Source organism: Esox lucius, chromosome 19 (assembly GCF_011004845.1).
Source record: "Esox lucius isolate fEsoLuc1 chromosome 19, fEsoLuc1.pri, whole genome shotgun sequence".
NCBI lineage: Eukaryota > Metazoa > Chordata > Actinopteri > Esociformes > Esocidae > Esox > Esox lucius.
The window spans coordinates 36,580,647-36,597,314 of record NC_047587.1 but is presented as its reverse complement, the minus strand read 5'-3'; the positions used below and the strand labels follow the sequence as shown (position 1 = coordinate 36,597,314).

General features: G+C 42.0%; 1 protein-coding gene across 10 annotated transcripts in view; it reads left to right on the top strand.

Moving 5' to 3' along the window:
* The first annotated feature begins 1,839 nt into the window (after window positions 1-1,839).
* The window catches only part of LOC105018473 (pleckstrin homology domain-containing family A member 7), a 129,392-nt gene continuing 114,563 nt past the window's right edge, over window positions 1,840-16,668 (top strand). For 4 of the 10 annotated variants that reach the window (XM_013139090.4, XM_020040238.3, XM_020040240.3 and 1 more), the window contains exons 1-3: window positions 1,843-2,008; window positions 2,136-2,212; window positions 2,337-2,394. In XM_013139090.4, coding sequence (XP_012994544.3) covers window positions 1,926-2,008; window positions 2,136-2,212; window positions 2,337-2,394 — 218 coding nt within the window. In that variant the 5' untranslated portion in view covers window positions 1,843-1,925. Of the gene's footprint in view, window positions 2,009-2,135; window positions 2,213-2,336; window positions 2,395-16,668 lie in introns of all 10 variants that reach the window. The other 6 variants (XM_020040248.3, XM_013139095.4, XM_020040245.3 and 3 more) reach the window with 3 other exon arrangements.

Sequence of the window (16,668 nt, the reverse complement as noted above, 5' to 3'; positions counted from 1 at the left end):
TTCTTGCCTTGTCAGGCGTGCCTGTGTGAATGCCGCTGCCCACTACAACCCAATAGGGAAGAGGGGAAAAGAAAAATGACAAGCACTGGTTGCCTCGTCTCCACACTTTCACACAGAGAACCACATAGAGACAAGGTTGGAGAGGCGTTTTGTTCTCACTCTGTCTTCAATTCACCAGCATCTGGGAATATGAGAATCTGGCAGTAGAATATGAGTTTCTATGTTCTGTGTCATTCAGCTAATTAGCGCTGGTGAGCTGTTGCTAAGAGATTACCTTGTATGTGAGAATCTAACCACCATAAACAGGAGAAAAAAGTTACTTGGGATGATAATGATTTAAAAGCTAGAATTGTATCAAATTTAGCTTGAAAGTTCCAAAGTCACGCTGTTTTAGAAAAGCCAATCACAGGTCATATGAGCCTTTTTGCTTTCTGACTATATTTCATAAGGTTGTGTGTCAAATACAGTGAGGAGCAAGCCTTTACATGGAGGTGAGATATCTCCCTGTTGTTAGTTGATTACCTCATACTTTCTCACTTGGCTCAAAACAAGTAGTTTTTATGCTGTGTTCAGAGGCCTCAATGTACTTAGCTGTATATTGCTTTCTCAAATTATGGAAATGTTTTTGTTTGGTTCTAACCCATGTTAAACATATAGCATACCACAGATTTTACACCTTTTTTTATGAACCACACTATAAAAACAGTACAGAGGTGACAGTACAGTGTGTGGTGGTTGTGAAATGCCTACCTTACATGCTGTTGGGTTATAAAGAAGAAAACCTATCTGTTATTCTTCGACAGGGTGGTCAAAAGACAGGGCTATTATGTCACTCTTAAGTAACAAAGAATCAACTATTGTTCCAAATGACACCCTATTCATTATTACGGACACTACCTCTGGCTAGGGCCCACACGCTTCTGGTCAGAAGTGCGCACTTTGTAGGGAATATGGTTCCATGCATACCCACCTGATGTCTCACCTTGTTGTTTAGTCATACAGACCTGTTGTCTCACCCACTGCTCATTCAAGGAAGAATGTGTCACCAAAATGAAGACTGGCAAGCTATAATTACAGTTGCATAACTATAGGTAATTACATTAATTACTAGAATGTCTGTCTTTTCTGTCCTCATCAAATGTCTTTTTTAAGCAGGAAGTCTTTAGTCAGTACACACTGGCTTAAGGTGAACACATTCCCTAACCAACAACCACGATTGACCTCAGGCTCCTGAAGTAGGGGTGGCTGAAGCTTGATGATATAATGCAGTCCTTTCCGACATCCAAGACAATTTGCATTGCCCTCTGGTGAAAGATTTGAACCCCTGGCTGTAATGACGCTGCTGTACTATAAGACAGTGACCTACTGCATCACTCTGGGACCCAACAGCCTTATTTTGAAGTCTTTCAATTATTTCGTTTTTGAAACAACTGACACGTTTTGAAACAACTGACAAGTTATTAACACAATAATAGTCATTGATTATACTTATAATACGTGCTTATTGATTAGTATACAATAATTGAATATACAATGATATTTAAAATATAATTGTATGAATATTGAATTATATTCTATCTGGGTTTTGAGCAGGTTTCGCAGATTAAACCTAGTCCTTGACTAAAAAAATCTAGTTCAGTTGAGTCCATCAGTATTCCTCCTTAGTCACTGAAATATTTGAACAATTCTAAGACTAACACCTCAATGATTAACCAATAATGTCAGACTACATTAACTTTAATGCGCCATCCTATTTAATGTCGGCGTGGAAAAGTATTCACTTAGCCATCGACTAAGCCGGCAGCCTTCCCCTTTAATAGCCTATTCGCCCTAGCGGTGATCATTGGATGGACCGGAGCTCCTGAGTCCCTGGGGAGGGAAAGACTCCATGGAGAGGGAATGAAATAGGACTTTAGAGCGGGATCATGGCGGCGCCGCTTGGGCAGGACACTTTACCTGAGCACTGGTGCTACGGTGTCTGCAGAGATGGCAGGGTGTTTTTCGTCAAGTAAGTCTGATCTATGTGCGATGACGAGGAGAAATATGAATCTGGTCGTTCTTTTTCGTCTCTTTAATGGGAGTTCGCTTGTCTAGTGTTTCTTGCCTCTGTAACAGGTGTTTTGTCTTTCTGGCAGCGATGAAACCCACACTACCACTTGGCTGCATCCGCGAACGGGCGAACCTGTCAATTCCGGACACATGATACGGTCAGGTATGCATGTAATTTACTCCAGTGAAGAAAACTGTTTGTTTTTTGTGATTTGCCGGTAGGCTATATTGCATAATTAAATACAAAACTTTTAGGGAATGCGCACTTTCTTTTTAACTCGCTACAGATCTACCTCGAGGATGGGAAGAGGGCTTCACAGACGAAGGGGCAAGTTACTTCATAAAGTAAGTGAAAGGAATTTAAATCGATTCTATTACGTGGGCGGTTGTGTCGAAAAAGATAGTTGCGAATTACTGGAGTTCCCTACTGCCGTTACGTTGAGGTTAGCCTACTCGGGGAACTAAATATGGCTCCCCCAGGCTACTAAATCGTCAACACACGAGACTTTTAACTCGGAGTAAACTAGTGTGGGTTAATTTAAAGGTAGGGTTAACCCCGTGACCGGTTAATGACCCTTTCACTTGCTGTGCTGGTAACCTACTATTCAGTAGGTATTACTAAGTTTGTTTCAGTCTTTAAGATTGCATAACACCTCTGTGGTACCAGGTTGAAACGGGTTCAATTTTTATGTTCATCCTCAATTAATGTTTATTGAACCAAGTTGTGAATATTGTTTGACTTTTTGGAAATCAGTTGTTTTTTATAACATGAACCGTTGGCTGCTTGTGTTACATTCTGGTTCAGTGTTTGGACATATCAGAAATGTAATCCTGATACGAGGCTTCATTTATTATGATTTATGTATTTGTTGCAATCACGTGTACTGTTTATTACAGCGGACACGGTAAAGAATTAATATCGATTTATCTAATCTTCTGCTGTCAGTGGGACTCACTCTCACTTTGTGCTTTTTATTGTTTTCTGGTTGTGACATTGTGTTTATCTAAAGTTATAATGTCCTTGGTGCTGTGGTTTGGTGGTTTACAACAGTTTTATTGTACATTTGTAAAAGATGGGACTTATTGATACTGAAGAAGACATTGTAAGCAATACAGTGCAGGAGAGAAGTTTGATTCAAAGCCACTAGCATGCTATTGGCTAATCTGTTTAATTAAGTTCTGGTTGGATGGTGACTTTGACATTTATTTTACAGTGTCTTAGTGTCACTTACCACATTGATCCAACTAGCACCTGCAGCCCGTTACCAGAAATGCTTAGCAGCACAATTGTGACTTGGCATGCTGTCGTGTTATGCCATGATAACCCCTGCTGTAACAGAGCCTGGTGTATGGTGATATAATTATACTGTACAACTCAGGACTACTGCAGGATCAATATTTTGGTAAATCCTGTGGTGAGATGAATTGTACTGAGCCACTTCAGTATAGTTGGCACTTTGTGTGTGTGTGTGTGTGTGTATTCAGAGAGGGTGAAAGGGTTTTGTTTTGTTTTTGTGTGTTCACATGGGAGGCTTGGACATAACCTATCCTGTAGCTCTCCTGAAGCTCTCCTGACATCCATATTCCATTGTTGCCAATGAAAGATCAGGGAATACATCCATTCACCTGTGTTGCCACTGAAAGGTCTAGGAGTACATCCGTCATCCAGTTTTGCCAGTGAAAGATCTAGGATTACATCCATAATACAGTTTTCCCAGTGAAAGATCTAGGAGTACATCCATCATCCAGTTTTGTCAGCGAAAGATCTAGGAGTACATCCATCATCCAGTTTTGTCAGCGAAAGATCTAGGAGTACATCCATCATCCAGTTTTGTCAGTGAAAGATCTAGGAGTACATCCATCATCCAGTTTTGTCAGTGAAAGATCTAGGAGTACATCCATCATCCAGTGTTGCCAGTGAAAGATCTAGGAGTACATCCATCATCCAGTGTTGCCAGTGAAAGATCTAGGAGTACATCCATCATCCAGTGTTGCCAGTGAAAGATCTAGGAGTATTGTCTTCAACCGGTTACTCCTTAGGAGTCTGTGTGAATCCTGGCTTGTGGGAAACTTGTAAAGGAGAAACACCCTGACAGTTTAATATCCTATTATAGTTGCGCCAGTTACTTTTCAAAGTTTATGGTTTACAATTGCAACTAGCTCTCTCTAATAGAATGTAGAGTGTTTTGTTGTCTTTGGACGCCCTTTCTCCATAATCTGTTTTGTTTCAAATGTTGTTGTTTTTTAATGTGAAGAAAAATTTAATCAGTATTTAAATACAATAGAACAACTTGTGCTTCTTCTTACAAAAACAATAAACATACAACTCAAAACATCTGTAACTGCAACAAAGTAATAAGAAAAGGCATTAAAATTTTAGAAAACAATGCTACATTCAAACATTGTTTGATTCCAAAACATGAGCCCCCCAGTCCACCCCCACTTTCAACTCTCTATTGTCAAATCTTTTGGCCTTCTCTTCAGGAACTTGAAAACCAGAGATGTGGGAGGGGTCTGTGGAAATATCCTCCCCCAGTGTTCCTTTCACTCTCTCTCAGGAGTGGGGTGTTTAAGCCTGGTCCCAGATCTGTTTGTGCTGTCCCAACACCACCACTGGTCATTGTCAGACAATAAGAAAAAAAAGATCTGACATCAGGCTCTGTTCCCTGGTCAAGAAGAATCATTGCCAGAGCAATAAACCACCACAGAAACACTTGGTCAAGCTTATAGAATGCTGGTAGTTTGCTGCTATGCCACCATAATCTCTTTCAGGGTGCCCACACTGCTCTGGGCAGTAGCCTTTAAGATCATGTCAACCATGTCATTAGGTACCAAATAAGGCACTATCTAGAATTTCAATAATATTTTTTGAAATGTTTTATTTTGCTGCATAATGAATAGGACCCAGAGCATAGGTATTTTGTTCAGATAGCTACCCGGCGCTGTTGTCAAGCCAACTCTGTCATCTGTCTGAACAGAGCTGTGGCTGCTCATTTCATAGAACACCAGAACGTTTCCCAGAGGCACTTCCCCAAGCGAAAGAAAAAAACCTGTAACACCATTGCATTCGTTATATCGCCGTGCTTATATGAACCAGAACCCAACCCATCCAAAACCCCATTAATTCTACTGACTAGCCTGTTAGAAAAACAGACTGAGCTCATAGATGATGATAATACACCCATAGAGGATGATGAGCTCATTGTAGAGATGGGAATGCCAGATTGTCTTATCTGTGCCTCTGGCTGTTTGCATTGGACCAAATAATTCCACTGTTACTTCTCAGGACGTATTATTTGCCTGCGTCCATGGTGGATAATTCCCCTTTATACTCCCAGGGAGGGTCCTCATGACGTGTACACACACGCACACACACACACATAGCTGTTCTTCACTGCAGGGGGCACCGTCGGATCAAATCCCTGGTAGGAAGAGGGAGGCGATAAACCCCCAGCAGGAATTTCAGGGGGATCTTCGTCCTTTTCAGTTGGGAGAAGAAGACCAGGGGGATTGATACGGGGGACCAGGGTGGAGGTGGGTGGGTGGGTAAGTGGGTGCAGATGGCGTAGGCAGGAGTGAGTGACAGATCAGGGATGATAATCACTCCACTGTACCTCCAAAGGATTTTGCGGGGCTCCAAGTGTGTGTGGGTGTGTTTGTGTTGTCTTTAATTCAGTTTGTCTGTAAGAGTTCAATGTTGTCGCTTTATCAAGGCATATTTATTGCGATCACTGCCTGGTGTCGCGTTTACTAACAACATATGGGCACCACGCTTTCCTGAACAAAACCCTCTTGACCCGAAAAGCCAGCATTTGGATGCAATATGCAAATGACTGCTACCACCACATGTAGCATGTAGCATCTGGACTAGCATGCTGCTCCCACCTGCTGCACACCGACTGTTCAGGCTCCTCTTCAGGCTCCTCTTCATTAAGGTGTATACCGCACCAAGACGTTGTACAGCCAACACCCTGAGCCTTCATTTTATTGACCAGTATACTGAGCTGAGAACCTACAGGTCAGAATCCCTTTCTGCAGTTTTGTGCTTTTGAACCAGACCCGGATCTCACCATCACATCATTGTGCCGGGAAGATGGCTATAGGATTTGGCATTTTTCTTTTTTACGTTTTAACATCTGCTCCTATTATAACTACAACTTTATACCCAACAGATACTGCTAACATCTAGCCAATTGTTGGTTTTGAGTCCCTGTAATGAATGTTATATGTGTGTTAATGGAAGCATAATGGCACTAAGATAATGGCCATGTCACAGATATAGGCTTCGTCTACAAGGATGAAAATGAACGCAGTGAGCCTTTGCAGGAATTTAATCCACATTGTTAATGATACTGGGCAACATGCACTGAACAGCTGAGTAATTTAGTAATCATTGTGAATCGTTTCTTAATCATTTATACATTTTTAAATAAAGGTTAACTAAATAAGTAAAATAAGTCAAACCCATCAACATTTAAATGTGTTATTTTGCAGGCTATTTCATCCAGAGCTGCGCATAATGTATTTAGAGCATTCATTTTCACGTAGGAATTGAATTCTCAACCTGCCTATTGTTCCAAAATGCAGATTGATAATGTGGTGCAGATTTCTTGCAGACTGTTAATGTGCAGATTTTATGCAGACTGTTAATGTGCAGATTTTATGCAGACTGATAATGTGCATATTCTATGCAGACTGATAATTTGGTGCAGATTTTATGCAGGCTGATAATTTGGTGCCAGAGTTTTAAGTGTAATTAAAAAATAAAAACGTTGTCCCTGATGAGAAGGACCAATGTACAGTATTTAATGCGACCTATCCAATTGCAAATAGTGTAACTTCTGGATGTCTGTGCAACGACACATTCCCCTACATTCTGTTTCAATTATGTCACATCATTCTCCTGCATTCTGTTCTAATTGCGACGCATCATTCCCCTGCATTCTGTTTTAATTGCGTCACATCATTCCCCTGCATTCTGTTTTAATTGCGTCGCATCATTCCCCTGCATTCTGTTTTAATTGCGTCGCGTCATTCCCCTGCATTCTGTTTTAATTGCGTCGCATCATTCCCCTGCATTCTGTTTTAATTGCGTCGCATCATTCCCCTGCATTCTGTTTTAATTGCGTCGCATCATTCCCCTGCATTCTGTTTTAATTGCGACGCATCATTCCCCTGCATTCTGTTTTAATTGCGACGCATCATTCCCCTGCATTCTGTTTTAATTGCGTCGCATCATTCCCCTACATTCTGTTTTAATTGCGTCGCATCATTCCCCTACATTCTGTTTTAATTGCGTCGCATCATTCCTCTACATTCTGTTTTAATTGCGTCACATCATTCCCCTACATTCTGTTTTAATTGCGTCACATCATTCCCCTACATTCTGTTTTAATTGCGTCACATCATTCCCCTACATTCTGTTTTAATTGCGTCACATCATTGCCCTACATTCTGTTTTTATTGCGTCAGTGCCGTCTGTGATTGCGAGGCACCTCAGCAGAGAGACTAATTCACGTTCCCGTGCCTGATTTCATCGTGGGGGACAATATTATCCCACCACATTAAAGTAATGAAAACTCAGATCAACAGGATATTGTTTAGTCAGATCCTGCCAGTTGTTATTTCAAACGAGCAACCCTGGCGTGAAAGACGTCCCACTTGGATGGCTGTTCTTGGCAGATAGATCAGCGTTCTTTGCAGTATTGCCTCACACTTAGCATAAGTAAATAGAGGACTTACTCTTTACATGTCTCCTTAAGGACAAAGCTCCATATCTTGGCCACTCCTTCACTGAAGAGAAAGTGACAGTGCATTAGTATGACACCCGATCGCCCACCTTGAGTTTGACCCATCAGGGGAAGAGGATGTCAGCATCATGCTTAGCATGTATGCGTCGGACATGTTCTGTCATTATTATGGTAGGCAACATATATGCATGCAGGTCTAATGATGAGGATGGAGTATGAAGAGTAGAGTCATCTTGCTCCAGCCCGCTTCCTTATGGCTAGACACTAATGCTGTTTTCTCCTGTTTTAATTATGTAGCTCGCTACATTTTAACAGGGCCCGGAGTGCTCTGGTAAAACTGTTCTCTTAAGGAATTAGTCACTATTTGGGATGACGAGCATAGCTAATTCAGCATGTCAAACAAATAAAAGTTGGTTAAGAGAAATTCCTGACATACAGATTTTGTGTTCACTTGCACAGCAATTTTTTTGTTGTCTGGAAATGTCAAGGACAGTCTGGAATGCACTTTTGTTTTAGTGAAAAATCTTTGATAAGCAATAATCATTTCCTTTTAACTCAATTCCACCACAAATAGGACCGTGAGCAGAGCTTTTTCCTGTACGCTGTCTGTGGCCATATCTCTTGCTCATTTGTTTTCTTGGAGAGAGTTGGATTTTTGCTTCTGTCAGTATGACTAACCCGTTGAGGTGTTACTGGTAAATCATCCCTGCCTGGCTACACAGGCTTCTTGCTAATTGTTCTGAATTGGTCCCAGAAACCAGTTGGTTCTGTCCGATTTGTCAGTGGCTTTGTGATTGCTTAGAGCTTATCCAATTGCAGGTTGTTCTTGTACGACACTCGTAATCGTGACTCCAACCAAATGACTGCAGTGGAAAAATGAAGATGTATGAAACAGTAAATAAAGTATTATTTAGTGGAAGGGTTCAGTGAGTGGTCAGGCAAATATCGTTTCCAGATCCCCTCCCAATCATATGGACAGCTGTGCGTTACTCTTTTAATGAAACGTTGGCCTTGGAGCCACAAAAAGACTGCCCTGCGTCCAGCGTTGTGTATTTTTGGAAGTAAGGGTTTTATGTTCAGATGTTGTCCCGGTGAAACTAATCAACAGGCACCACAGGACTGTCTGGATTGGAACAGACTAGAGTACCCTTGAGTATTTTATGTTCTGCTCTGAAAGAAGGTATGACAAAGGGAGGGAGGTGGAGAGAGGCTGGATGTCCTTGCCAAGATAATTCTGTTTTTCTCTGAATCAGATCTTCCCAGTAGGATAGTTTTGCTGCGGCTGCTTGCCCTCTCCCCTCAAATACTCTCACATGGACTCTCAAATAGTCAAATAAACACACACACATACACACACACACACCACAAAGTCTGTTTTTCTCTCTGTCTCCTTCCGCGTTCTCACTCCCCTTTCTCGCTCTCCTTTCTCCTGCTTGTCTCACTTTCGAGTAAATAAGAGTTGGGAGAATTTGTGCCATTGCTCCGCCAGTTATTTTCCGGGTCAGGATTAGAGAGGCCAGATGGATGGCTGAACTCCTATTAGCCCCGGGTTGAGGGCCCATGGTCAAAACATCTATACCACCTCTGCTCTCTGACAAATACAGCAAGAAAGATGAGAAGTGCTACCGCTCCATTTTAAATAGGACCGCTGAAGGGTTGCACAATCCTTGGAATGAAAACTATAAGTTTAAAACGGGTCCTGGACTGCAACCTGATCCCTTACATAGATGTTTGGTAAGTTCACCTATTAAGCCCAGGAAAGTCTATGTACAGTGATGTGATACAGTGATGTGAAAAGGAAGTACACCCCCTGGAAAGTGTTTTCTTTTTCTTTACATATTTGGACATATGGATATATCATCTACACCTCATCACTGGTGACAGATAAAGGTAACCTCTTTTAAAAAGTGATACTGAAAGATTCCAATTCCAATCTTTAATTCATCAAACATCACCAGAAAGGCAATTTCATACACCAGAAAAAATGTAATGCCCCTAGCTTCAGTAGCTGGTGTTGCCCCCTAAGGTTAAAATTACTTAACTTAATTGTTTCTTGTAGCTGTCTATCAGTCTCTTAAATTGGGTGGGAGGAATTCTTCAGCACAGCATTTGGATAGGATTGAGATCAGGGATTTTGACTATGCCACTGCGTAACCCTCCATTTCTTATTTTTCAGCCTTTCTGTTGTAGCTTTACTTGCGCGTTTTGAACATGGTCCTGTTGCATCCATGTTTGGTTTAGTTTTAGTTTTTTGACAGATGGCCTCACATTCTTCCCAATAATTCGCTGGCTCAATATTGAATTCATGGTTGACTCCACAATCTCAAATTGGCCAAACAACTCAACCTTTTACTCATCTGTTCAGAGTACATTGTTCCAGTAGTTATAGTCTTTTCTCAGGTGTTGTCTGGCATATGTCAGTAGTGTCTATATATTCTTTTAGGCTTTTTTTCCTCATGCCGTCCTGCCCTCCTATGTGGGCCAAGTTTTGTTTTGTCTCTTTCTGACAGTTGACTCATGCACTTTGACACTGATTGTGGCAAAAGAGGTCTTTAGATGTTACCTTTGATGTTACCCTGGGGTTCTGAGCATCTTTCAATCAGTTCTTGGGCTGAATTTGTTGTGATGACCTGTCCTATGTTGACTGCCAGGGGTCTGGTATATTCTCCATTTGAAAATCTTCCGAAAGTTGAATTATGTACTTCAGATTGCTTGGAAATGGTTTTAACCTCTCCCAAACTCATGGGAGGAAAGGCATTTTAATCGTAGTATGATATGTCACCACACAGCCATATTGTTAAGACCAAACCAGATCTAGTTTCTAATCTGTATGGATTGTTTGAATAATGTGCACCTGTTTTGGTGTGCCTGATTATCATTTTTGGTAGTTTGTGTTGGTAAAGCTTGGGCTGTATTAAGTCGGAACAATTATTCAGTGACCTTTAATTTATAACCCAATTTTCTAAATACCTGAATTATTACATTCAATCATGTTTAGTTTTTTATAGAATTACATTTCAAATTCTAGACAGCTACTGAACTAGATCAGCAAATGACCATTGACGTTTGTGCTTATGACATTTTAGTCAATTGCCAATACATGCTAGAAACATGTAGGGACTTTAGCTACTTTGGGCTTGTTAATCTTGTTTTAATAAGTTATTGTTTTAGTTGGAATTCAACTAACATTTCCCATAATGGTTAAATAGACCATTTCACCTTTTTCTTTCCTTTCCAAAAAAGTCAAAAAGGAAGGTATTGAGTGAGGAACAGAAGGGTTCAAATTAAGAAACTACTGCAAATTGAACGCTTCTGTTCCTCACTCAACTTTCCTTTTCAACTTTTTTGGAAAGGAAAGAAAAAGGTGCAGTGGTCTCTTAATATTTTCCGGAGCTGTATATGTTTAGTTGGTGGCAAATAATATTAAACATTCAAGTATAATTGTAATATGCACTCACCTAAATGATTATTAGGAACACCTGTTCAATTTCTCATTAATGCAATTATCTAATCAACCAATCACATGGCAGTTGTTTCAATGCATTTAGGGGTGTGGTCCTGGTCAAGACAATCTCCTGAACTCCAAACGGAATGTTAGAATGGGAAAGAAAGGTGATTTAAGCAATTTTGAGCGTGGCGTGGTTGTTGGTGCCAGACGGGCCGGTCTGAGTATTTCACAATCTGCTCAGTTACTGGGATTTTCACGCACAACCATTTCTAGGGTTTACAAAGAATGGTGTGAAAAGGGAAAAACATCCAGTATGCGGCAGTCCTGTGGGCGAAAATGCCTTGTTGATGCTAGAGGTCAGAGGAGAATGGGCCGACTGATTCAAGCTGATAGAAGATCAACTTTGACTGAAATAACCACTCGTTACAACCGAGGTATGCAGCAAAGCATTTGTGAAGCCACAACACGCACAACCTTGAGGCGGGTGGGCTACAACAGCAGAAGACCCCACCGGGTACCATCTCCACTACAAATAGGAAAAAGAGGCTACAATTTGCACGAGCTCACCAAAATTGGACACTTGAAGACTGGAAGAATGTTGCCTGGTCTGATGAGTCTTGATTTCTGTTGAGACATTCAGATGGTAGAGTCAGAATTTGCCGTAAACGGAATGAGAACATGGATCCATCATGCCTTGTTACCACTGTGCAGGCTGGTGGTGGTGATGTAATGGTGTGGGGGATGTTTTCTTGGCACACTTTAGGCCCCTTAGTGCCAATTGGGCATCGTTTAAATGCCACGGCCTACCTGAGCATTGTTTCTGACCATGTCCATCCCTTTATGACCACCATGTACCCATCCTCTGATGGCTACTTCCAGCAGGATAATGCACCATGTCACAAAGTTTGAATAATTTCAAATTGGTTTCTTGAACATGACAATGAGTTCACTGTACTGAAATGGCCCCCACAGTCTCCAGATCTCAACCCAATAGAGCATCTTTGGGATGTGACGGAACAGGAGGTTCATGCCCTGGATGTGCATCCCACAAATCTTCATCAACTGCAAGATGCTATCCTATCAATATGGGCCAACATTTCTAAAGAATGCTTTCAGCACCTTGTTGAATCAATGCCACGTAGAATTAAGGCAGTTCTGAAGGCGAAAGGGGGTTCCTAATAATCCTTTAGGTGAGTGTATATGCTTTAATAAAAACATGAATCTCATACTTAAACATTACATCAAGGGGTCTTCTACAATAGATTCTTTCTGCTTCTCAATTGACTGGCAGGAATGAATAACACTTAGACATCCATTACTTATTAATGGCAAATCCGATTGGATATAATAGTTACATGGATGTAACAAGATATCACCATGGTAGAGAAATGTTCTCTTTTTTGTTTGAATCCAAAGGATGTGGGCTCAAAGGGTACGTGGGCTTAATAGATACCCCACAGAGTCACTGACACATTTTGGAGGTGCAAGAGGGCGACCAGGCCAGACAAGTCTTGCTGATGATGCCACCCTCTCCGTGGGGCATCCTGTAGGGCCCAGAAACCTTTTAAATGTTTTTCTTCCGTTCAAGCAATCCAACCATACTAATGGATTACCTTTATAATGTGGTTGCGTTAGTCAAGGGATGTCCAGGGCAATACTTGTCAGTTTGTTTTTATTGCCTGCAGTAAAGATTATCAATTGAGGGATTTGAGTGTGGGACCCAAGGAAGACTTGTAAATATTAAATGCCTGCTCTTCAATGCATTTAGCCAGAACATGAGTGGAGTGCTGTAATGCTGGAAATGATTCAAGTGTGGAGGGAGAAGAGACTTTGAGCAGGATTGTATATTGGAGGAGGGAAGAGGGAGAGGATCCAATAGTAAGTAAAGGGACAGGATGAGAGGAGGAGGGTGTGTTGAGGGGGAATAGAGTTGAGGAGTGGTGAGGAGCGTTGGTGAGGAGCATTAAGGTAAGTTGAGATGAGGAGAAATTAGGATTTGTAAGTGTGGCGGGGAGTTGAGGCAGGGAGTTGAGGATAGGATGGGGAGGAGAGGAGGAGAAACGAAGATGAAAGGTACGGTGAGGATAGGTGAAGAGGGGAGCTGAGGAGGGGAGTTGAGGATAGGTTAGAAGAGGTTAGGTGAGGGGAGGGGAGGAGAGCAGGTGCTGCTGAATTGTGGGTGGTAGTTAGGGAAGAGGAGGAAGGAGACTGGGTGAAAAGAGAAGGAGCGGGGGAGTGACTCACCATTTATTCTGCCTGGCTCTCCAGATTCAGGCTCTGGTGCAGAGCTCAGGGAGTTATTCAGCACTAGTGCAGGCTAATCATTTATTAACTGTGTGTGTCTGTGTGTGTGTGTTGGGGCCAGGGCTTCAACAATCACATCAGACAGTCTAGGTAATGGAACGATCATGCTAATATGCTAGTTGGCTCCATGACAACATCAGTGAGAGCATAAAGTCAACCACAGGTTCTTCTACTTGAACACATTGTAATGTCTTTCAATGGATTACACTCTTGTGTACTGAAAAACTACTGAAATATTTACAGGAAGCCTTGCCGTCTGTTTATTGAATGTGTTTGAAGTTCAGACGAAGTGAAAAGTCATGATTCATTCATGCCTCATTCATGCCATTGAGGCAATGGAACATGCTCCTCGTGTGGTCAGATATGCCTTATAGCCCAGTATTTGATCAGGGATCCAATCCCTGTATAGTTTTGTGTTGTCTCCGGGACTAGGAGATAACAAACACTATTCAGTGACTGTTTAGTTTGTTAGTAGGTAACTTCTGTTTGGTTATCTGTGAACTATGTATTTCCTAAAATAACTATGCCTGGCGGTTGTTCAATGGTCGAATGTGGCATCTTCAAGGATGCAACCCTAACCCTAACCCTAACCCTAACCCTAACCCTAACCCTAACCCTAACCCTAATCAAGGATACATTATATATTAACATCGCAAGCAGTTGTTGGCGGCTATAGAAATGCTAAATATGACCTTGAGCTCAACACAGCGTCCCTGATTCGGACAGTATTTTGTGTTTTTCTTACCCATGGTATAACAGTCTTACTGACCACAGCTTTCTTGATAACGGGATGAAGTGAGACCGAACAGAGGTTTTGTTCTTCAATATTGTATTCTGTTTATGTATACCCTGGCAGTGCTGTCGGGAAAGCGGCCCTGGATTCCTCGTGTCTGTGATGTGGCGCTAGGCAGCACAATGACGCCATTGTTGCCTGCTGGGTCTCTGGTAGCATCGCTGCTATTGGACACATTTACAGTCGAGGCTGCCCCACTGGAAGCTTGTATAAGCCCTCGAACTCTCTGTTCCCCTCACATTTCCCACTCGTCAGGTTCTCTAATGCTGTCTGTTTTGCTCCCTGTCTGTGTGACCGCCTGGGTATCCGTTCGTCCTTCAGCCAGAGTCTTTGTATGACTGGCTTCTTTGTGTATGTTTATTACAGGTCTGTCTTGCCTGTGTGCAACTAGTGCCTAGATAGTTGTTCTACAAACTCTGGTGCATGTCTCAAACGGAAGTCTTTTATATTCAGCTTTGCCCTTGGGCACGTGAAGACTGTATGAGACATGAAATGCACTGTTTTGTCACCTTGGTTAGATTCTAGACAAGTGTATTGTAGAGACCAAATAATGTATTCCAGCCTGGATTTGCCAGTCAATGTGTGTGTTAAGTGCTAGGGACTGTGTATGCGTGTTTACACAATAAAACAATTAAACACATTTAGTCATTTAGCAGATGCTCTAATCCACAGTGATTTAACTGAGCAATCAGGGTTAAGTGCCTTGTCTGGTTGGGGATTGCAAACTGCAACCTTTCAGTAACCAACACAACACTAACCACTAAGGCCACCTGCCTGCCACTTCAGTCCTAACGGAAATGGTTTGAAGATCCGCATAGTGCTTCTCCAATAGAAATTCCCAGTTGCTGATGTAGGTGAGTCATGGTAATATTGCCTAGCAGAAATAATAGATTATGGCCTTGCGCCTTTGCAACAACATGCCAGGAGTGGGATAGTTGAAGATCGAAACGTGTTTTCTTACATAGCACATTTTGCCAAGCCTTTCTGCTTTTTGCCCTCAACCAAGAGTTTTTCGCTGGTACACAAACGCTTAAGGTGAACACATTTCCCAGCCAACGACCATGAGTTTTCAGACGCCCAACATAGCTAGAGATTGTAATGAGAGAAGTCCAATCCGACATCCTCCTGTGCATTCCGGGCAGTACTGAGACATTTTGCAGCACTGTTTCTTTGTATGTTGCGGGCATTCTTTTGCGGGGCGTTCTTTGTATGTTGTACTCACAAGGGTGTGTAATGAAAAGTGAAAGAAGTAAGGTGAGGTGATAATTCAGTATTTTTTCAGTTCTTTTACTGACTGGCTAACCAGCTGGCGTACTGTATGTCTGACTTGACTAAACAGCTGACTGAATAGTTGCCAGGCTAGCTGAAGTGCTAGCTAACTGACTAGCTTACTGACTGGCTGGCTGACTGATCTGGCTGGGAATTACATCTAAAGAAATAGTTTTCTCTGTGTATAAAGGCCTTCAGGGATGCATAGGGGAATACAATACTGTTCATCTCTGTGTGTGCGTGTGTGTAAAAATTTGCTGTATTTCCCTGTTTCACCCAGTTTTCTGTGCTTTTTATGCTGCGTGTCAGGTCACCATGGTTACCACTGTCTCTCCACACTCAGCGTCGGATCTCTTTGCAGGTTGCTGCCGGGCCAGAGACTTCTGATGTCGTTCATGTTGGGGTTTAGTTACGAGGCCCTGCGCTGGGTCTTACCTGTGTCCGTGTGTCAGGCTGTAACGCTGAGATAAGACTGTGACTGAAGCCCTCTCTCAGTCTTTGTGCCCTAAGGCGCTGTGCATTGGATTTCATATCTGTTCGATTGGATCCTATCTCTGCCCACATCCACAGATGCTCTGTCAGTAATGTCAAATGCCCCAGAACTGGTAATGTGAAATGTGCTTGTTAGGTGTGTACTCTCGGGTCATGGTAAGATAAACCTACGACCTCAGTTACAAGAGCTTATACCAGGGGTTGTTCATCTCCTAACCTACTAGCTCCGGAGACAGACATTTGAATTTTTTCAGATCTACCAGATAAAGAATTGCAACTCACCTGGGGACGTTGTAGTTTTTTATACATTATCTATCTGTATGTCTGATGTCATTGACTTGAATGAGGATTTGTGTTCTATTGATTTTTATGTCTATTAATGTTTCCTGTCCAGTATGTCTAATGCAGCTGGACAACTGGGGGAAAACGTCCCTGGTGTACCAGGTTTAAATGGGTTGATGATTAGAGGGGAATAACAATGTTACTAAGAAGTAGCCTAACTGGATACGAGGCCAAGAATATTGTGTCAACTAGGCAACTGCTTCTACCGAGAAATCTGAAAA